This window comes from Primulina tabacum, chromosome 13 (assembly GCF_025594145.1).
Source record: "Primulina tabacum isolate GXHZ01 chromosome 13, ASM2559414v2, whole genome shotgun sequence".
Taxonomy (NCBI): domain Eukaryota; kingdom Viridiplantae; phylum Streptophyta; class Magnoliopsida; order Lamiales; family Gesneriaceae; genus Primulina; species Primulina tabacum.
In genome coordinates, this window is record NC_134562.1 from 34120048 (window position 1) to 34143487 (window position 23440).

Genomic DNA, 23440 nt, shown 5'->3' on the forward strand with positions numbered 1-23440 from the left:
GTCTCACACAAATTTTTACATATTAAAATTAAGTGCAACTGTGCAAGTAACAAACTGCTCATATAATTTGTAAAATATGGGTAAAAGTTCTTCAAAAATTAATATTTTAATTACAAAATAATAAAACAAATCATTCAAAATCAAAAAGGGTAAATGAAATAGATACAACTCACAAACTTTGATTTTTCAAAATACCAATTTATCCTAGACCTATATTATGACCAATCAATATCTCAATGTACAAAATAATTATGCTCGAGACAGTGTTTTGAGAAACTTCATTAGTGAAAATGCTTTATGGTATTAATTTACCTACAATAATATAACTATTCAGCTATCCAGTCATGATAATGCAATTATGTGTAATAAAACAATGAATTAATATAGATTGAGAGGAAGAGAGTATACAATAAAGTTACGATGGAAACAAGTGTCAAGACAATGAATTTGTGTTTAACTCCGTACAAATTCTAGTTCAATAGAAGATTGTCTAAGTTCATATCCACAACTCCTAAAAACTTAATTCATCTGATGTAAAGCTTCTATGGTGCGTGAGGAGAGGAAGGACAAACGTGTATTTTATAATATTAATTTACCAAGAAGGAAAAGGACATTTATTGAAATGTATAAAATGTTTCACAAAGTAGTTATGAAACGCGACTCTTGTTTTATTAATAATATAAATAAAATACATCGGACAGACGTGGAACAAGTACAAAAATGAGACGTGCATCTAGCTCAAGCAAGAAGCACTATTAATTTTTGTAAATATATTATCTATTTTATCATTATACTGACAAAAATGTTCTTATTGAAATAATTAAGCTGTGCAATCAATAAAAATGGTTGTTTGTTTGATTATTTGGAGACCTTCGGCGGTTGTTGTGCTGCTTCTTGCTCAGGGAATGCTTGCCGTTGTTCGTTGTTGTCCTGTCTCTGACTTCTTGGGGTTTACGCTTTGGGTTTTCTTTTCTTTAAATCAATTTTGGGCTATGAGTTTTGCAGCCCTTTTTTGTTATAAAAAAACAGAGAAGTTTTCCTTGAGAAAATAAAATAGCAGCCTTCACTCGGGTGCGCTCAAGGAAAGCTTCCCAGCACCTAGGATCATCTGAGGAGCCTAGGTGCATACCTAGGCGCAGTAGGTTCGCATGGTGGCACTTATCGCCTTGAATGCCTTTCACAACTATGTATTGAACATATTCATGCCTCAAAGATATGAGATCATTGTAGGCAATTAAATGTAGGTGGAAGAAAGAATTTATGACATGTAGCATTTAATGTTGAAGTTGGCAAATCTGACGGAATTTTAAGACGACGTGTTTTATAGCGTATCTTCACACGGACAAATAGCTTTAGAGCATCCTCCACTTATTCTGAAATCATTCATTCATCGAGTTTTCTCTTATTTTATAACATTTGAGTGCTTAGTTATATAATATTTGTGAGATATTTGTTCTCATGTATTAAGAGAGTGTGTATTCTTTTTGGAAACACAGTGAGTTGTTTTACACCGTAAAATATTATAGTGAAATTCTTTTCATCTTGTCTGCGGTTTTTACCCTAATAATTTTTAGGGATTTTCTACGTAAATCTGTGTGTCCAATTTAAATTCTATTTTCATATTTTTATCTCAAGTTGTCTCACGTGGAACCAACAATAATAAGTTATTTATACTCTTAATTTTAACAAAGAGAGAAGAATTAAAGGAGATCAACCATTAAAAAAAAACATTATATCCCTTGCAAACCAAAAATAACAATTTGTACAAGACATCGCCAAAATCAAAGCCTTCTTAACTCGTGTAATACGTCTGAATGACTTCTTGAACTGCGTCAGCGTGCCCTTCGATTGATTTAAAGTTATTTTGCTATAGTAATTTTTTCTATATTATATAATCGATGATTATAGAGATGTAAATGAACCAAATCAAATCGAATATAATGAAAATTTTAATGGTCGAATTCGATTCGAAAAATATATATTCGAGCTCCATTCTAACCTCAAAAAATTTGAACTTTTTGTTCTATGATTGATTTATTCGAACACTAGTGTATAAATTGTGATCACATCCGAATTTATATGAGAAACGAGACATGTCATCTTATTCCATAAGCAGTCGGACGAACCTGAACACCCGAGTTATCGGGAAAAAAATTACAGACAACAAAGAAGAATGAAAACATATGCATTGTTAAGCACAAACCAACATATTATTCACACAATTTTTTTTTAAAAAAAATAACCATTTTTTTTAATTATAATTATACATTTATGTTGTCGGGCTTCCAGGAAAATTTGGAGGGCCTGAGTATATATATCACGGCTGAGGTTCAGAGAATCACAAATTTTCTCACTGTGAATAAAGGGTTTGCAAATAGCCAATTACTTTCTCTTATTCCTACATACATCGTAAGTTCCTTTCCCTGATTCTCATGATCGTATACAAATCTTAAGAGTCAGTCAAATGAAATTGATGCTTAATTTATTTGGATCCTGAAGATCGAATGTGTTTGGGTCGGGAAGGAAGCCGTTGCTGGATTTTAGGGTTTGCACACTTTGATGTTGATTTACACTTACATGATATGTTTTAACTGCTTACGTTTATTTATTATGTATTTGATTTTTGAAATCTTTTACTCACACAAAGAACTGTGTAATTTCGAGTCACGGGTCGATTGTAATTTATTTTTAATTTTTCTAGAATCCGTCGAGAAGGAGTTCTTTTGTATTTCTCCTCTTCTTCTTTCAGTTGAAATTTGGATCTTTATCTGGGTTTTCGGTAGCCTAAATTTTAATATTTCGAACCAAGTTTTACCCTTTACGATAAGGCTAAATTACGTTGTTTTGGTAAATTGGAATATCAAGTGGTAGAATTGCAGCAATTTACAGATAACTCATGGGAGATGAGAATTGAGATTAGGATACTTGTGGCTGAGATTGCATTTGTTGGTGCTCTTTACCAAAATGAAGTTTGTGTATATGGAGAGCAATCCAATTGAAACTCACAATTGAGTGTGAGTTTGCAACGGAAAATTTTTAGGACTTTGCTGCAGTTTTTTAATTCCCGATGTCTGTCTAATGTTGACACTTTTTGCTGTCTATTGCGGCCTAGTAGTTGCTTTGTTGGCTGGCATGTGTTACAGTAGTGCCTCGCGGCTCTGATTTAACTTGAAAAACCGTTATGGTGTTATCCGTAATAAGCTCCGTGAAAGAGCGTTAAAACTTCTAGTTTTAGGTCGATGGATTGGTATCTTTTTTTTTTTGGCATGTAATGTATCTGGGAACACTTGTTTTAATGGAATGCTTTAAATTTTTTGATTAACTTGCAATCAGTGTGGATATCATTTTTTATGTGCATAGTTTGAAATGGAAGGATCTGGGCACCATTTGATTACCTTTTCTGCCGCAGGAAATGGATATTAGCGATTTTCTTCCTCTCTTTTTTGTAAAACAATCTTTTTCTTAAAAATGACAAGGATGCCATGAGTATGTATGTGTTATTTGTTAAATATTACACCAACTTTTGATATCTGGTTGATCAGATAAATGATTTGAATGATCCGGATTCTCTGCAGATACACTTAAAAATCATATTTCTTCTTGAAATGTTTTCTGTATGAGGTGATTGTGTTGCACATTACCTGGGTCCTGGAGTGCGATTTGATACAGAAGCTTTTGGGTAAATGTGTTTTCTTTCCTTTTTAAAAAATCAGCATTTGTTAAGAAACATAATACTTGGATGGGCCATTTTTAGGGCAAAAAGGCACTTACAAAGCCAGAAGTTAGAAAATTTGTTTTGGCTTATGCTTCATCTTCTATCTCCTTTCACTACTTTATCCAAACACACACCCATTCTTTAGATTTTTAAAAAAGCACTTAAATATGGTCAACTATTTCTAGCATCCTTGAAGCCAAGTGCTTCTGTATCCAAATCGATCCATGGATCTTAACATAATACACAATTGATGCAACTGATTATGCACTGTTATTATTCAATGCAGCTTTCTGTTCAGAATTTGGGGTAAGTGTCAATGGCAGACTTAGAAAAATTGCTTCTCGAAGCAGCTGGAAGGACAACCAAGAGGAGCCGCCATTCACCTCCTCCGTCTAGAAGAAGGGGGAAGGGTGCATATTCGGATGACGGAAGTGATTCGAAGAATGATGATTCAGATGATGATCGCCCTTACTCAAATAGAAAACCTTCTGGTTCGCAGGTGCCTCTAAAGAAGAGGTTGGATCCCATAGAAAGGGTTGATCGTAGCATTCAAGAAGAAGGTGATGGAGATGATGATTCTGATAATGAGCATGACAGCGACAATGATTCTCTTGGGAGTGATCTGTACAAGGATGAAGATGATCGGGAAAAGCTCTCAAAGCTGACAGAGCTCGAACGAGAGATGATATTAGAAGCCCGTGCAACAAAGAGAAGCGATCGAGATTTGACTGAAAAATTCAAGAAAAGGAAAAGCCAAGATAGAAAAGGAATCCCTCCTGATGCACATACTCGTGGCATGCGCTCCAAAGCTGAAAGGGCCGGTGCACTTGATGAATTAGTAAAACGAAGAAGAGATGCTGCCAAGGGGAGTTCTGGAAGGAGATATTCACCCGTCAAGAGGAGAACTTTCACTGCAGCAACTCTCAGTAGCCCTAGTAGGAGTGGAAGTGAGTCTCGGAGTGATGAGGAAGAATCAACTGGTGACGGTGGTATGGCTGATAGCGATGAAGACAAAATGTCCGTCGAGTCCAAGTTGCCAACGTATGAGGATATCAAAGACATTACAATTCGAAGGTCAAAATTGACTAAATGGTTCATGGAACCGTTTTTTGACGAACTGATTGTTGGCTGCTTTGTACGAGTTGGGATTGGGAAGTCACGGTCCGGTCCTATTTATAGGCTTTGTATGGTACGTAATGTTGATGCGACGGACCCTGATCGACAGTATAAGCTTGACAACAAAACCACTCATAAATTCTTGAATGTTGTTTGGGGCAATGAAAGCTCTGCTGCTAGGTGGCAGATGGCGATGGTTTCTGATTCTCCACCCGCCAAGACAGAGTTTGATCAATGGCTTAGGGAGGTAGAGCGCAGTGGTGGGCACATGCCCTCAAAACAAGAGGTCATGGAAAAGAAAGAGGCCATAAAGAAAACAAATTCATTTGTGTACTCTGCTGCCACCGTGAAACAGATGTTGCAGGAGAAAAAATCTGCCACATGGAGGCCACTGAATGTTGCAGCTGAGAAAGATCGTTTGAGGAGGGATTTGGAAATCGCCAAAGAGAAAGATGATGCGACAGAGGTGGAGAAGATCAATGCAAGACTGCGAGAATTAGATGCAGCTCGGCAAGCCCAAGATAAAGATACAAAGGCATTTAAGTTGGCAGAAATGAACAGAAAGAACAGGGTTGAGAATTTCAAAAATGCATCCGAACTGAAGCCAGTGAATACAGGCTTAAAAGCTGGCGAGGCTGGGTATGATCCTTTTTCTAGGAGGTGGACTAGATCGAGAAATTATTATGTGGCAAATTCCAGTGGAGGAGAAGCTGTGGATGGAATGAAAGTTGATGAAAGTGCTGTGTTAGCTGATAGTAAGGCTGGAATGGTAGCTACTGCAGCAGCCCTCGAAGCTGCAGCTGGTGCAGGGAAGTTGGTGGATACGAATGCTCCAGTAGATCAAGGTACTGAATCAAACATGCTACACAATTTTGACCTGCAGATATCATTAACTGTGCTTCAGAAATTTGGTGGGCCTCAAGGAGCCCAAGGTGGATTTATGGCAAGGAAACAGTGGATTGAAGCTACTGTTGGTTGTAAAGTTCCAGACAATGATGGGAAGAGGCATGCATTAACATTGACAGTCAGTGACTACAAAAGGCGAAGGGGGTTGCTATGAGGTCTGACTCTGTTTTCTTTTTTTCTCTGTTGTCCAATGTACGCACTTGAAGTTTGAAACTTTCTGAACTACATTTTTTGTTGTTGATACAGTAGGGTTGGAGATTTACCTTAACCTAACCTACATACTTATTTTTACCTTTCCTTTCCTGTACTACATAATTTTGTGATGCTTCTTGTGGTTTAGAGGTTAAACCTATGAACTATGTTGATCTGTTTATCTCATTTTCTGTTTTTTTTTTTTTAAATTGTTTTTACTTGGTTTATTATGTCTACTTGTTTGATGAAATACTCAAGATCGGCTTGTTGAATTTTACCTTCGGCCAGTAGTTCTTGTGTTTTAGCCTTCTAGGTACATATGATTTTTCTAAATACAGTCGGTGCGGGGGAGTTGAATTAGCAACATGGGAAGGAGACATTGACAGTTGAGGATTTTGAATGGATCTCTATTTCCTTTACACACTCGCTCCTCATTTAACTATACACGCTCAGCAGCCCATGTTGTGAATTCCTCGTTTACTGCGGCCATCACCCTCTTGTTTGACCAGGTGATGGTGGTGATATATTTCTTGACATTGGTTTTGAGCTAAAATGGGGGGTGCAGTTGTAATCTAATCATAATCTGTGCCATACTACCCCAGATATTATTGAAATTTCACGTGGTTATTTTCTGGGGTAGATTTTTAAAAAGTCGTACTGTGAGTTTTTGTTTTTGTTTTAAAAAATGGTTCTCTCATGTATTTCGATACATAGAAATGACTTTTTTTTAATAAAACACTCGATGAGTCTGTCCATTAACTATAATTTCCTCTCTTTTTTATATGATCAATGGGTTTGGGAAATTATTCAACGAGATTTCTGTTACTAAGCTCACAGTCACAGAGAGTGACATTTTTGCTGTACATATTATATAAGCTAAGCACGTGCAGAGTGCACTCTTTTTGAATATAAAGTTGCATTTCCCAACATTTGATGCTCATGGACTACTTTTTTGTAACTTTTCTTTTCTGTTTTTTTTTTGCTGCCTTTCTTTAATTGAAATGGCCCAATCGTTCTCTTTTACTTTCCTTTTCTTTTCCCCGCTTTCTTTCTGTACAAAATGTTGCTGAAGTTCAATAATTTTCCGTCTAATCTAGATTGATTGCAATTATTAACTTGTGAAAGTGAGTAAGATTAGTCTGAAAAAACTGTCCACTCTCGTTTAATACTCACATTTTCATACCATACCATGTTCATTTCTTGTATAAAATCATAATTACTTGTACTTTAACTTGATTTTTAACTTGATTTTCTTCTACTTTTCATAAATACTTCTCATTGTATATATTATTATCATAAACTTCTAAATCACATCAACCTAATACAGTTAAAAGAATGGATCGTCGTTCTGTTTTCGGATTTTGGTTTTGGTGAAAAAATAAATATTTGGTTTGTAACGAAAAATTGAAAATTTTAATATATTATATTTTAGGCTGGATGGAAATCCGAGAAGGAAATGTTTTTAAGATTTTATTTAAAAAATGTAAAATGGAAAAAAATGTTTTGTAAAAAATTATAAAATAAGTTTAATATTTATTTGTTTATGTGGAGAAGTAGTCAACAACACAAACTAAAGCTCAGTCTATACTATGTCGGATATATTAAAAATATTAGTTTATATTATTTTGTATTTTACAATATTTTTATTTGAATTTAAAAAATCAACTGATATTCATAGAATTAGCAGTCCCTTACAAACTAGGACTATCTATAGTTATTCTTGTTAAAGCATTTGTGACTTAAGTGAGGCGACTGCCGCCACTTCCCGACAGCTCATATTTCCACACTTAATGCTTGTGAGCAATCATCAAATAAGTACAAACAAGACATTCAATTCCATCGTTAGAAATTATCTTCTTTGAAAAAAATCCACAACCATTTCAATTTTTGCTTTTGCTTGCCGCCTTCTCGTCGAAAAAGCTGTGAAAAATGCACTTCAATAATTTCTTCTCCCCCCTTTTGCCGCCGGTTTTCTAGCAATTTCGTGATCTTTACCTGTGTTGGAGTGGGGGAAGTTTCCATCTTGAGATATGAAAACTACAAGCAATACTGTATCTCCCGGAGATAATTATGGGAAATATCCATGTTCTACCGTCTTTTTACCTTTTTCATTGGCTTACCTTTTTCATTGGCAAAGAACCAAGAAGTCTTTCTGTGCTTTGACTTCTCTTATTTTTCTCTGCCTTTTAGCTTATAATGGTGCCTCTATTTTCTACACCCGCGTCCCAGTTCCGGCGAAAATTCCACCTGAACCGGGGATTTTGTGGCCGGGACTAATCACTACATCAGGAAAGTGCTTATCTGATTCGCTTTCACTAAAACCATCATCTTCTGTGAAATATTCAGTGAAAGAGCAAAATACCGACAAAAGATTTATAACACGTTTGCCTCTTTTGCATAAAAATCAAAACTTGGTGGGGTTTATGAACGGAACCACAGTGTATCATCCTCATAGGAGGAAAAGGATGGGGCCTTCAGTAAAGATTCTTGACTCTGAAGTTAAAGCAAAGCATTTCGAACAAAGGGTAACCGAGTTTTTTGATGTCAACTCTTCTAATTCTTCTTGCAAGTTTCGATTTTTTATGACTTGGATTTCTTCAGTGGAGTCTTATGGGGGCAGAGAGTTGTTTTCTTTGGAGAGTTTATTTAAAGCACACCCAAATGGCTGCCTAATTATTGTGTCTGATTCCTTGGATTCAAAAAATGGGGAGCAAATCTTGACACCCTTTTCAGCTAAAGGGTTTAAAGTGACTGCAATTTCCCCTGATTTCAATTATTTGTTCAAGGACACTCCTGCTCAAGGTTGGTACAACCAGTTGATGCAAGGAAATGTAAGTCCTGGAGAGGTTTCTCTCGGTCAGAACCTCTCGAATTTGCTTAGGTTGGGGTTATTGTACAGATTTGGTGGAATTTATTTAGACACGGATATTGTAGTTTTGAAAAGTTTCGGGGATTTGAGAAATATAATCGGTGCTCAGACTATTGATCATGAAACTGGGAAATGGAGCAGGTTGAATAATGCTGTGTTGATATTTGACGAGGGTCATCCGTTGCTGTTCAAGTTCATTCAAGAATTTGCTCACACATTTGATGGGAATAAATGGGGACACAACGGTCCTTATTTGGTTTCAAGGGTTGTTTCGAGGGTGAATGGGAGGCCTGGATACAATTTCACCGTGATGCCGCCTATCGCGTTTTATCCTGTGGACTGGAGTAAAATAGGGAGCTTGTTTCAGGGGCCTAATGGTTTGAGTCACTCAAAATGGTTGCTTGCTAAGCTAAGGCAAATTCGCAGCCAAAGTTTTACAGTTCATCTGTGGAATAAGCAGAGCAGAGGTTTCAAGGTTGAAAAGGGAAGCATTATCCAGCATATAATGAGCAGTTCTTGCGTCTTCTGCAATTCTTCTTCAACCACAGTAGGTTGAGTTCGCTAAATCGAATCGCATCCGTGTTTTGATAGTGTGTAATTGTATCTTGGACCAACTCAGTCCATTCAGTAGACTTGTCTTGTGATATATGTGGGGAAAGATAGTTTCCTCACGCATGTGATAAAAAAAATACTGCTCCAATCGTTCATGTTTTCCACTCAAAATCACTTGTCCAGCATATGTAAACTCTTTAGGAATATATAATTAATCTGTTCATAATTTATTTTATCTTATTTTATGTTCATTTTGTCATAATATTTATTCATTTATTAGTTATTTATCTTACATAAATCAAATAATTGAATTTAAATTACAATATTAAGATTTGATTTATTGTTTGATTATAATTTCCATCCCACTTATCCATCTGCTTCTCTTAATTGTCATTAATATATTTTCACAATTTACTATAATTTATTAAGCAAAAATAATTTTTGATAATTAAATTCGTTCACACTACTTAATGGAGGATGTTGCTGCTACGATTTAGAGTAGGAAAAATAATTTAAAATAAAACCAACTCATAGCCCATTGGGTTTCAGGTACAATAGCCCAATTAAATTCTCCCAAACAACTATTCATTTCATGGCCCTAATTTTGTCCCTTTTGCCTCATTTTCCTCTTTGCGACTCTGCTATTTTTTATTTTTTCCTTTCAGTTCACTCACCCGTTTGACTCGGACAGATGAGTTTTTTGCCATCATTACGGAAAAAAAAACTTCACAATAGTTCAAATTGGTCATATGTTACGAGGTATTCCATTATAGATACTTGAGTAGGATGAGATTGTTATAATCGATTCTCGAACTTGAAATTTTGCCCAAAACTTGAGACTTGGTGTCAAATGAATTATAAATCATCATCAAAGTATATATATATATATCTATGTGTGTGTGTGTATATATATTGAAGCATCAAACAATTGTAAATCCATATAGAGATTATATTACCCAACTTTGAAAGTTTTGTGCAATCTTCACCAGGTAAAATGGGGAAGCGTCCAAAATGCATATCGAGTGTCCTAGATCCAAGGCATTTGTCCCCCTCTTGTTTGTCTCAATATCAAATTCAAATCCCTTTTTCTCACCGAATTACAATTCTTGAAGACCCCATCATGAATTCTCATTGTCACTTTCAACCAACCATGACCATCGGATACATACATTGATACCTCATGTGTGAGTCCATTAAGATCAGGTTCAAACCAGATTTTGGATCCCTGACCCATCCCCAACCAAGATAGAAGGTCCATCACAGGCTCATATATTCTCCTATAAATACGAGGTTTAGGTGTCTAATTTATTCATTCAATATATTGTTTTTCTACAGCATCCTTAGCTGCTCTCCACTTATATCATCAGTCTATTACTTGAGCGTCGGAGGGGCTACGCCAGGACACCCTCCTGGCCACCTTCTAACAGTCTTATTCGTGATTTCAAGCTCGGGACAATTTTGAAACCTGCGTCTGAACTAGTGACACTTGCTGGAATCGGACCCTAAATTTCTCGTGAGTATCGTACAAAAACAAAAGGCACTTGAATTATTTGCACGTGTAGCCACAAGATAGCTGTGTGTGTATGTCATAATAGCTTTCTATCATAAATACTTCTTATTATAAAGTCCAAATTTCAATATTTAGTAATTTAATCAGTTTATTTAAATTGAAATTTAATCTAAACAGATTAGTATAAATAAAACAAGAAAATTACCACAAGTATCTTATAGAGTTAATCATGTTTACGAATTTTTTTTACTAATTAGAGATATACCCTTTTATACACTTAGATGAGAAGTGATATAAAACTAGAAAGAAGTTGTAATTATATATATAATTCAATCTTTAAATCTCACAATATTTAGTCCCTCCCATGTGCGCTCGGTGGCTGGGCTCCCCAGATAAGCGGGAGTGAACGAAGAGAACGAGAGCGAATGCAGGAAACCGCTAGTAAGGATATCTCCAATCGAGACTTGAAAATAGCATTTCACACTATTTTGCTGTACTATGTCCTTCAACCGGGGCGCTATTTCCAGCGCCCTGCGTCAAAATTTGACGCAGGGTGTTGTATTTTTTTTATTTTTTTTAGAATTTTTTATTTACTTTTTTATTATTTTTAAATTATGATTAATTTAATAAATAATATATTTAATAATATATGAATTCTTTAATATATTTTAAATGATTTAAAAGCATTTAATTAATATATTCAGATTTAAAAAAATATTTTGTTAGTATTAATAATTAAAATTTATTTGATTAACATATTAATCTATAAAATTGAAAGGTTAATGTAAATCATTACTGTAAATAACGTAATCGAATACACAAATTTATTGAATAATATTTAAACATTCAAACACACGATTAAAATAAAAAAACGAAATCAAATACATTTAATTTAAGTGCAAGGATAATAAAAGAGAATCAAACTAAATTATCAATAATCTGGAAAATCAGATTATATTTAAGTGCATGCATATTTTGGTATGCCCGAAACCAATAATGATATAAATATTTTAGAGTCGTCCAGTCTATTTTCCAATCTTGCACAAGGAATTGCTCATCCAGCTCATTACAATATTGGAAGCAAAGAATATGATACGGGATATTATCTAGCTGATAGTATTTATCCGAAATGGTCGACTATTGTGCAGACTATCCATGATCCGCGTGATCCAAAGAAGCATTATTTTGCGATGAAACAAGAATCATGCAGGAAAGATGTGGAGCGTGCATTTGGCGTTCTTCAATCACGATTTGCAATTGTGGCATCTCCCGCCCGTGGTTGGAAGAAAAATCATTTGCATGATATAATGAATGCATGCATTATAATGCACAATATGATAATCGAAGATGAACGTGATCTTAGTGCACCAATTCAAGATGCGAGGGAAGCACCGACTCCAGTGGTAGAAATTGTTGTCAATGAACATATCAGATTTCAAGAATTTCTCGCTCGATATAAAAAAATAAAAGACAAAGACGCCCACTTTGCATTACGAAATGCTTTGATTGATCATTTATGGGATGAATATGGTCATTCAAATATTTGAAATTGTATTTGTATTGTATTTTTTAATTCAATGTCATGTATTTGTACTATGTTTTTTTAATTCAATGTCATGTATTATTATATTTTATCAATTTAAATACTTTATGTTTCAATTCGTATAATATTAAACAATTAAATAAATTTTTAATAATTTTTAATAATTTTAAACAATAATTATTAAATAATTTTAATAATCATTAAACAATTTAAATTAAACAATTTAAATAAATATTAAACGATACTTATAATTATATTAATAAAATTAAAAATATATATTTAATAATTAATAAGAAATAATTTAAATATATTTTTAAAAATGAATATTCTGAGAATATTTTTTTTAGAGTAAGCTTTGAAGTAGATGAATTGGATATGAATATAATATTTGGTTCAGAAATTGCATTATTTTAAAGTAGAGTTGCTTTAAAATAGAATTTTGGGTTGGAGATGGTCTAAAGGACCGCAGGGATGTTCTAGCTTTTACCAACGGGGGAGTTCGTCCTACGGACTCCGCCTTCGAGCCCCGATGCGGTGCTCTACGTCGCCCTCCGTTAGCCTCAATCCTTTCAGGAAGGATGCTAGAATCGGCCGTGAGGTTGTCTGACAACCTCTTGTCCCCATCTTGCTCACAATAAAATGAGATGATTTTATGAATTATATATGTGAGACATGTTGATCTGATCCATAACTACATTAAAAAGTGGTATTTTTATATAAAATAATTTTTTTTTTCATGATTTCAGTTTTTCGTACAAACAGGACTGGTAAAGATGGATATATAATTAATTATTACCGATTCTTAATTATTAATCTACGAGTGGGTTGCACCGAGTCCCCAACCCATTTCCGACTAATATATTCGTTTCCGGACAACTTGGGATGGAACGATTTACAAAAGTGGGCTTTACCGAACTGACCCACCAATCCAAATATTATTATTATTATTATTATTTTTGTAATAATAATTCTTAATTAGTGATTACCCCACTTGCGAGTGGTAATTAATGTTATGTCTATTCCGTTTAAAGTTACATATAATTAATAAGTCATCATTATAAGTTGCAACGAACACATGTTATTAATGATAATTTGGTTGCTCTTTAATTATGATTAAAGTTCATTTGGAATGATGATTTGATTGATCCTTAATTGTACGTGTTCAAGTTAATAATTTAATTTGACGAGTTGGTCATGAGTCGAATCCTACAAGATTCATTACCCGACCTATACTCACCGGGTATACCGTTGTGTATCCATTTGATTCGAATTCATTGTTATCCCTGATCAATTAGCGTACTTGCAGCATTGATCCTTTCATCGTTCGAGTCTGTAAATTTCCACTGATGTTATCCGGGTAAATATGGTGAACGAAAGTCGGGGCGATCCACCGGATGGTGATATAAGGTTCAAGGAAAATGAGTAAGGAAATGATATATCTTGTGAGAAAAATATATCTATGCGACTTGGGCTTCTATCGTGACCTGCAAATAATGAAATGAACTCGTGAATGGATGTCGGAGGAGTGTCCGGCGTATTCACTCTGATGCTTAAGTCAGCAGGTGAAGAAGAAAGGATGAAATAGCTTGTATATGTGTGAATATACGTGAGTGCTTAAGTATTCAGAATTCCAGCCCCTGTAAATGAGAAATGTACCTGCTATTTATAGAAGAAATCGCATGATTACTTTGTTTTCAGTGTTCACCTGCTAAGTATGATAAGGCGGCTGCCCATACCCTGTGCTTCTGATGGCTTCTTTAACACACCAAACACATGTGGTTCTGACCGATAAAATAGCTCATATCGATACACTCGAGTGCAGTGCGCTTCTCGAGATAGCCCGAGTAGAAGTTCCCGGGAGCTTGCATGAGAGCCCGGGAACTCAATTGTCCGGGAAGAAAATATCTCGGGTATCCCCATGTCCGGCTGCTGAAGAAGGTGGTTTGCATACTGACTATGATTTGGGATATCCATTTAATTTCTCGAGTAATCTATTACCCGGGCTCTTATGGGAGGTATCATCCACATATATTCCCTCATGAAGCAAAATTTTAACGAGGCTGTCGGCCGTGATATTGAGGAAGAACGGAGTATCCCGGAATTGAAGGTAAGCATCTTCCTTGTCCTCTTCATAAACAAAAAAAAATCAAGGAAAAAGATAAACCTCAATATTTGTGCACATCTACATTAATAATTATATTTTATTTAACATCACTAAAATAAATAGTATGAAGTAAATATATTATGAAACTAATTTTTTTTTTAAATTTGTCTTTTGGTTAATTAATCCAATGACAAAAGTATTATTTACAAATTTTAATTTGTTGTCATGTAATGATCGCTATGATTTTTAAAAATTTATTTATTCAACTTATTAAAATTAAATTTTCTTTCATTAATATTTAATAATTTATCCAATAAGTTTAAGATATATTATTAATTAACTGAGATATTTAAGTAATTACTAATAATTTCACAAAACCAATTTTTCCTTTTTAAATCATATCACATATCATATAATTTATTACACCACATTTTTTTAAATTTCATTTTATAAAAAAATTAAGTTTTCGCGGGCAAATAATATAATTTATCTTTATATTCTATATTCTTATCACATTTATCATATGATATAATCCGAGTGAATTGGATGACTTGGGTCAAGATAATCCACCAAATCGGATAAGAGTTTTGTTAAGGAAAAATGAGCAATGAAATTTATCTTAGGACGAAGATATATATGTATCTTATGGCTGCATCCGTGTCCTACAAACAAGAAAAAGAATTCGTGAATGAGCGTCGGAGGGGTGTCCGACGTGGCCACTCCGATACTTAAGTCAGCAGCTAAAGATGATGAAAACAGTTGTGCGTGTTGGTGTATAAGTATATATGAATATGTGACTATACCAAAGATCTACTTAATAGAGATCAAATATGTTATTTATAGGAAGTAAATCAATGAACCTTATTTTTCAGTGTCCACCTACTAATTATGACATGTGGCTGGACATACCTTACTTCTGACAATTTTTCTGACGTGCCAACCCTCTATGATTTCGACAGTAATGATTGCCAAACATAAAGTATCTTATACTGGTGTACTCGAGTGATGTACTACTTTCGAGGTAACCCGGGTAAAAATCCTCCCGAGAGCTTTTATAAAGCCCGGGCTTCTGGTAGCCCGGGATGAAGATGTCTCAGGTACTCACCTGCCTGACTACTGACGAGCTCCTCCTGCAAACTTATCCTGATTTGGCCTATCCATCTAATATTCTGAGTCATCCATGACCCGTACTCTTTCGGAGATATCACCATCGTATATATTTACTTTTATCATATCTTCAATCAAACGATATCAAGAGGAAGATCGTTAGATTTTTTTAAATAATTAGTTTGTTGATATATAAGTTTCCAATACGCCAAATTATCACGGTGCTCTAGCTTTGATCTCAATCAAATCAAGAAATCGTGTTTTTCTTGACCGACGATTTTATTTGATGGACGATCATTCTTTTTGTGACCACAATGCCGACTTTTGTAGCACCCTACGGACTCTACACCTAGGGGCTCTTCAAATTTTTGTGCTACTTATTATTAATATTAATATTAATATTAATTTTTTTTAGCAGTAACGTTGTGTTACTTATTATATGATAAAACTTTTTTCAAGAAATGACAATTGACAAAAATTGCCCGTCACTTGGTGTTCGGATCTTTGCCAAATATCTTGAAAAGTGAAATACCTAATTTTTACATGGCTATGCATATTTCAAGTAAATATTAGCTTCAATTAACACCAATTTTTTTTCGTGAAATTTGATTGAAAGATTAATCGTATTTAAGTTGTGTTCGGATCGATGAATTTGAAATAATGGATTTTAAGTTTCTTGACTTGAGAATAATAACTACCCCTAACATTTTTATATATCTTACATATTGCCTCTATAATAAAAAAAATATAAACCAAAAATCTCTAAAACATTCGAAATTTACCGCTTATTAATAATACTTAAAAATTATAATTTTTAATGTTTTCATTTTTATTTTCTTGAGAAGTTTTCGTATTTTCATATTTGACAAATTTGATTTGTTCGAAAATATATGTAACCCAAAAAAACTCTAAAACATTCAAAATATACCATTTTATTAATATAACTATATATATTTTAATTTTAATATTTTCAATTTTTTTAGAAGTTTCACTTTAACTATTTTATTCGTATAATATTTTATTTTAAATATGAAAAATTAATTGTTTTCTATATTTTGATTATAACTATCCAGATTAAACATAAATTTTTAACATTTGACAATTTAAAATCACTATCAAATTTTATTGCATCTTAATTAATTTATTTTTATTTTTAAATATAAAATGGTTTTTATTATATAAATAATTTAATTGACACTATTATCACACAAATAAAAATAATTAAGGTGTAATCACATTTTTCGAATATTAAAATTTCTATTTAATAATTTTTTACAATAAAATTTCTATTTAATATTAAAAATTATGAAAACATCTCAAGAAAATAATTATAAAAACTTTAAAAACTATAATTTGTATAAGTAATATTAATAAAGAAAAAATTTGGAATGATGTAAGGATTTTTGAATTATAAAAGTTTTTTATTACTTTTTTAATAGATGGGGTAATATGTTAGATATGTAAAAATGTTAAGAATTAAGATTGTCGTTGTTATTTCACATGTATTTGGAGTTTTCCGTGATTGTGATCAACTTCAAGAAAGTATGATTGCTGAGATCAATAATTATATTATGAAATGATATGTTTTCTTTCTTTTTTTTTTCGGGGGACCATAGAAGCGGCCTATATCCAATCCCTCCAACGTGAATTGGACCAAACTCCCGCGGAATCACTCCCGGCTAAGCTAGACTCGATGCTTAGTAGAGAGAGCGCGAAGTTTTCTACCCGCGGCGGATAAAGTTCGACCGAAAACTTTCAAACGGCTATGGAAGAGCTAAGTCCCCTATTGTCCCCGGGTTTGAAACTGATTTTTCTCAACTTTAAATTTATTATTCCCAACACAAGATTGAAGATATACGAATTACAAACCGTGTTCTCATTTACTTGGATTAACTTTCTTTAAATTTATCACTAGTTTTCAATTTTATGCCGAGATGACAGTAATAATTGTTGAAATTTGTGGGAATTGTCTCAAATCTGAAATCGTTTTCAAATATCTAAACGTTAGATTTAATGGATTCGATTAGTTTCCATCACTAGATATATAGATCCGGTTGCTGGACGGCAGCACCCCCCCCCCCCCCCCCCCCCCCCCCCCCCCCCCTCCTCCCCTCCCATCTATCTTCCATATCATCAATGGTCCACATGAATCAACTTCATTTCTTGTGTGTGTGTGTGTGTTAAAAATAATATAACATGTAAGTATAGTTAATTTATGCATATAAATCATATTAACTTGTCTAATATGTGGATTTGAAATTCACTGTGCCAAGTATGCCCATTTCTCATCACCTTCTTCCTATCGATTCCCATTGAACTGAATCATTCAATCCCTTGTTATAACATCCTCACAACCAACCGGCCGTGTCGCTCCTCAGATATCAAGAATTTATTCCTCCTCGTACCCTTTCTTGATTAGTTCTACGTATCCATCCTTCCACCCTGCCCTACACAAACCTCAAATCTAATGGTCATTTTCCTGTCAATAAAAGAGCGTGCTAGAAGATTATTTCATAAATCTTGATCTAATTTGCTATTTGAGTTCTTGTAAGATCTGATATCGAGGCATGGGATTGGGTACTAAACAGGTTTGCGATGATCATCAAGATGAGGACTGGGATCAGTCTTTACTGCAGTCAGTTATTTTGGAGCCACGATCAGCATCCTTAACGTGTCCGAGGTGTAGTTCAACAAATACTAAGTTTTGTTACTTCAACAACTATAACAAATCTCAGCCTCGCCATTTGTGCAAATCTTGCAAAAGGCACTGGACCAAAGGAGGCACTCTTCGTAACATTCCAGTTGGTGGTGGCCGGAAACACAAGCGGCCCAAGATTTCAAACACCTCCACCTCCACCACCACCACCACCACCACCACGTCACGAGTTCAAACTTGCGGAAAATTTTCTTCAGTTGCCAATATTAATGACCGTAAAATCACCTATAATTCTCTCTATCATTCCTTGATCCCCTCCTCGTCTCCCTTATCGTATAATTCAACAAATGGCATTAGCACGGAGCTTTTAGTGGGAAGAGATGAGACAGACAATACGACTGGTTTGAATGTCTCGGAGCCTCAGAATCTGAACACTGAATTTTCATTCTCGAGTTTTAATACATTTGAAATGAATTCTTCTTCGATTATGAATCCTACTTCCTATCAATTCTTAAATTCATATGATCAGTACTATCCCAGCAGTTTTGTATCCATGGAAGAATCAACCATTACCACAGTCAATATTCCATCCACTAGCAGTATCCCATGGCCTGGCTCGGATACCAGAACTACTGGTATAGAAGACTTTCCAAACTATTGGAATTGTATTTGGAAAAATGAGATTGAGTTGTCTACTACATCTGATATCAATATAGCATGGGACAACAATGAGATAGAGATCAAACCCTAAAGCCATTTTTCAAGAATCTTGTCTGAAATAAATCCAGCAACGTTTGATCTAAATGTGGTTGCTATAATCTTAAGTAAGTTATATGTAAATATTCATTTATTTGCATTTAATTAATTTGGGTAGTGTGTGCTGTCAAACTTTGGGTTATTAAAGTAGATACATGCTAATTGTTTAGTATCAGTTTCAGGCCTATATTTGTGTGGGTAGCGTGGCTGGTTACATCGCATAGAGATCCAAATATGATATCTGGGAAGCTAAAAGATTCCAGCTACTATATTTCGACGGACTATAATTTTTAGTAGAAGGATTCAATTTGTTTTCGTTAATGATGTGTTTCCTATTTAAGTTGGTCTTGTTCTACTCAGTTTCTCGAAGACTAAAGAATCATTGACAAATATATTTTTATGTACGACTAAAGGGGGATTTTAACGAGGGTGGCATGAGGGTACAAGCCACCAACTTCGTGGGGTAAACGAGATGTGTGATCGAGAATTAATCCTGGTGTATGTATGTATTTCTGGTACATAGATTGTATTTTGTTTTTCTTGCAAGATTAGTGTATGGTTTCTCTTGAATTTTTTTAATAACGTTTTTGTGTTCCAGCAAACATGTGCTCTGAGGGTACCAGAAGGTAAGATCTGCTAAAAAAATTAGTCTACACAGGGTTGGGAAATGGACTAATTAAGTGTATCTTTCGTATGTTCATAGTTTCGCATTATCCATCGTAAACTAGTGATACATGGAACTGTTCCGATTAAATGATCAGGTGGCGAATATGGGACTGTAGAATCTCGAGTAGGAAATGTTCAAACTCGACTGATCAAAACAAGATAATCACGAAGGAACCTATTTTCAATCAACACATGCTCTTTTTTTTTTTGGTTATATACTTATTTTTACACTCGAACATTGAATTGTATTCAACATACAAAATGAAATCAAATGCATGACTAGATTCTTAAAGCCAAGTCCAAAAAACGTAGTAAAAAATACAGACCAACAGAAGAATAGCAAATTCACTCAAACTGAAATACAATGAATATTAGAAACCGAGATATGTAAAGAGAATCTGTGCACACACACCACTACTTTTTCACATGTGGTGGGAGCTCGGAGATTATTAGATCGAACCACGCAACATACATCTAACTATTTTCACGTAATTTGACTTGATCCTCGATTAAATCCAGAAGTAGGACATATATTTAGTTCCTGGTCGATAAAATAAAAACGATTGGTTAAGGTTTTTCAATAAAATATAAAACTGGAAAATTGTATATTCTTCAACGTCTGGTGTGTATGTGGCGCTATATTTTGCCAGTTTGTTTAAAGAGTGCAAGTAGATAATTACCAAAAAATGTTCCTTGAGCGGGGATTGTCTATATGGATCCCATCCTTATGCCAGTATCCCGACTTTGAGGCAGGGATCCATCATTAGCTTTAGAATAGCTCACGTAAAACAGCTCAGAAAATATGCCAGTAAAGATGATGAAGGCTGCTCCTGCTCCAAAGACTCCCTTTCTCAAGGTTTCACACGACGGAGGATTGTCAGACAACAAGGTCCGATACTTAGTATGGTACGCATTTCTCACTGAACCAGCTAACAAGCACACCTCCGCAATGAAAAATGTCGCCCTGCATTATCAACAATAACACCATATAAATTGATGGGAGACCAACTCTGTGAATGCATTTGGGGTCATAGTTATTAGAGCGGCAAGGTGCATGAAAACAATGGATATCGTAGAGCTAAGGTGCAAGATGCAAAGCAAGACACACCTCCTGTCAAAGTTTAGACACTTAGACAAGGCTCATTAGCATGTAAGATCTTAAAAATATTTCAATATATGTAACCTTACCCATATGTATGGTTCCAAACTATTGAACTTCTTCATTAGTTTAGATGAAATAATAAATTGGTGTCACTTTGTATTTCACCGCAATTAATGATGCGATTCTTCAAACCACGAAAAGCAGTAAGTACGGCGCTCGGGCGGTAATATTTGACCGCCTGGGCGCGGATGTCTCTGGCCTCAATTATGTGTGATGTTTTGGAGTTATCCTTGAACTTCCTTCCAATTATTTGCATGCCAGATTCATATCAATTAACCATCTCTACATTTAAAACATGCTTAAAAGATGCATTAAGTCTTAAGAGCACACAACACTTGTTTTCAAGGCAAAGGCATGCGCTCGGCATGCACCTAAGCACAAAGGCTGAGTCTCATTGTGCCTTGAACTAGACTCCGTATTGGGTGGATTAGTAAATGTCCTCCCGAAAGTTATTTAGGACATAAACATGACAATAAAACAACTTCATCTTCTTGAGCTACATGCTGAATGCCGTTTGATTTAAATGATCAATATACCAGCAGATGATGAAAAAGGCGATTGCTTGTGCCCTTGAACGACTAGGACGAAGAGCTCTCCCACAACACAAGCATCTACTTATGGCCATAATCAGTACCTGACTAGCCATTAGGAGCAAAAGTGATCCCACACCCAAACCAGTTGCTATGTCTGAATCATAGACACAATATTTAGAATTTGCATTTGTTTCAATCTTGGCCTGTCAAGATGATGAAAAACTGTGTTAGTGCTGGCCTGTGAAATAAATTCTATTGGAGTGAAATTTTTACAAAGAATTATTAAATATAATCACCAGCTCAAGAATTTTGAGCAAGGAAACATCCAAATATAAATAAAAACTTTTTCAAAGTGAATTATAGACTACATGTGTTCCTTGAAAGAATGAATAACTATGATAAAGTACTTAAAAATTTTGTGAGTAGCCACATCCCACTGGGATTAACAAAAATTAGGAAGTGCAGGAAAAAACATAGTGAAATCCCCGTGTTTCAAAGGATGATTAGACACAAAATCAATTACTTCCAAAGTTGTTGAGCGGAAACATTCCACAATGAATTGAAACTATCTTGAAGGGTAATCCAGACAAAGTGAATTCCCCCATTTTTAAAGGATGTCAAAAATTCAAGAACATGCCACTCTGATTATCCTAAGAATCCCAAACCAACCTACGCTTTATATTATCCTAACAATGCTATATAGGTAATTTCCAAATTAACATATGATAACTATACACTCAATTGTACTTTACAACTTCGAAAATCCGACCACAAATTAGCGTTTCTCTGCAAGCATCTGAACATCATTTTTAAAAATAAAAAATAAAAATAAACAAGAGCTAAAGTTTCACTGAGTCACCGACCAAATCATGCCCAGCAAAAAAAAAACAGCAAATCTGCATAAAATCCACATAAATCTCCCACAGTAACACATCAAATCCGCACCCACATGCATGATCTAAAACAAAATAAAAGACGAAGCGAGATAAAGGAAAAAGAAAAGATAATCAGTACTCACAGAAGACCTGCGTTGCTCAGCGGCAACAGCAAGTGCAAAAGCAATCAAATCAAGAACAAAAACAACCACCAACACCAACGTCGAAGCCATCACAAAAATGGAACTCTTTCCTGTAATCCCAACTTCTCCCACTTCCTACAGAAGCAAAATAGTGCAGGGAAGCGCCAGATCAACAACAACAGGGGCAGGAAGAAGAAAAGATTCGAAATTTCCACAAATTATGCAAAAGCGGCGACACCAGAGAGAGAAGTGTATTCCTCCTTAAGCTTCCTGAATTGCTTCAGTTTCTATGCACAAACACGGGTAAAGCGTGGGTTTATGGAATACAGGTTGCGCTTCACATTCAAGAAGTTCTTTTCTACGGTTACTAATAATATACATTAAAAAATAGAGTTTTTTATATTGAAGTGTCGTAGGTGATTTTATTTAACAGTATTAGTAAACCTTGCCAAGATATTTTCTGAAATGGAAATTAGTGAGGTTCTATAGCAGTAGAGATTTTTTGTTCATATAAATCAACCATTACTATCTTTTGTCATTAAACTATTGGCAAAAACTTGTGTGCGGGTCGTATTTTGTGAGACGAGTCTCTTATTTGGGTCATTTATGAAAAAGTATCACCTTTTATTTTAAGAGTATTACTTTTTATTGTAAATATCGGTAGGATTGACCCGTCTCACAGATAAAGATTTGTAAGACCGTTTCACAAGAGACCTACTCTAAACTATTACACGCAAGAAGATTAAATATAAAATTAAGGCATAAATTATATATTTCTTATAGAGCCTCAAAAACTCAAATTACACTATCGCCAAACCGAACCAAAATCAAGGTGAAAGAATCCTACAAAGAAAACTTTCTTCCCACTTAATTTTTCCCTCACAAAACTCGAAACCGAGAAATTCTAGGTGCCTAATTCCTGATCATTCAAGCGAAGTGTTTCTCACAAAGGAAAAAATTAATTTTTTTCAACAAACAAGTATTAGTTCAAGGCGCCTTTTAAAAAATTATATATTTTAAAGCTAGAAAACACAA

The 23440-nt window shown here is 34.6% G+C and overlaps 5 protein-coding genes across 9 annotated transcripts; 4 read left to right on the forward strand and 1 right to left on the reverse strand.

The window, feature by feature from the left end:
- Positions 1–2260: 2260 nt before the first annotated feature.
- Positions 2261–6028, forward strand: LOC142522995 (protein RTF1 homolog). 3 transcript variants are annotated; one of them, XM_075626623.1, is made up of 2 exons: positions 2261–2409; positions 4002–6028. In XM_075626623.1, the coding sequence occupies exon 2, from the start codon at positions 4032–4034 to the stop codon at positions 5889–5891; it is 1860 nt and encodes a 619-aa protein (XP_075482738.1). In that variant the 5' UTR covers positions 2261–2409; positions 4002–4031; the 3' UTR covers positions 5892–6028. The 3 variants fall into 3 exon arrangements, with proteins under 3 accessions (XP_075482738.1, XP_075482739.1, XP_075482740.1); XM_075626624.1 differs by lacking the exon at positions 2261–2409 and adding an exon at positions 2428–3679; XM_075626625.1 differs by lacking the exon at positions 2261–2409 and adding an exon at positions 2527–2545.
- Positions 6029–7678: 1650 nt separating this feature from the next.
- On the forward strand, positions 7679–9585 carry LOC142522996 (uncharacterized protein At4g19900-like). Its single transcript, XM_075626626.1, has one exon. The coding sequence runs from the start codon at positions 7960–7962 to the stop codon at positions 9352–9354; it is 1395 nt and encodes a 464-aa protein (XP_075482741.1). The 5' UTR covers positions 7679–7959; the 3' UTR covers positions 9355–9585.
- Positions 9586–11840: 2255 nt separating this feature from the next.
- LOC142522048 (uncharacterized) lies at positions 11841–12407 on the forward strand. Its single transcript, XM_075625218.1, has one exon. The coding sequence runs from the start codon at positions 11841–11843 to the stop codon at positions 12405–12407; it is 567 nt and encodes a 188-aa protein (XP_075481333.1).
- A 5440-nt stretch (positions 12408–17847) lies between these two features.
- On the forward strand, positions 17848–20234 carry LOC142522514 (uncharacterized). Of its 2 annotated transcripts, none has more exons than XM_075625953.1 (2): positions 17848–19094; positions 19209–20234. In XM_075625953.1, the coding sequence occupies exon 1, from the start codon at positions 18182–18184 to the stop codon at positions 19019–19021; it is 840 nt and encodes a 279-aa protein (XP_075482068.1). In that variant the 5' UTR covers positions 17848–18181; the 3' UTR covers positions 19022–19094; positions 19209–20234. The 2 variants fall into 2 exon arrangements, with proteins under 2 accessions (XP_075482068.1, XP_075482067.1); XM_075625952.1 differs by having other exon boundaries at positions 17849–19094; positions 19203–20234.
- On the reverse strand, positions 19955–22769 carry LOC142522516 (uncharacterized). 2 transcript variants are annotated; one of them, XM_075625955.1, is made up of 4 exons: positions 22406–22769; positions 21391–21590; positions 20373–20656; positions 19955–20233 (listed from the first exon to the last, which is right to left on the reverse strand). In XM_075625955.1, the coding sequence occupies exons 1-3, from the start codon at positions 22493–22495 to the stop codon at positions 20401–20403; spliced, it is 546 nt and encodes a 181-aa protein (XP_075482070.1). In that variant the 5' UTR covers positions 22496–22769; the 3' UTR covers positions 19955–20233; positions 20373–20400. The 2 variants fall into 2 exon arrangements, with proteins under 2 accessions (XP_075482070.1, XP_075482069.1); XM_075625954.1 differs by having other exon boundaries at positions 19955–20656.
- Between the last annotated feature and the right edge of the window lie 671 nt (positions 22770–23440).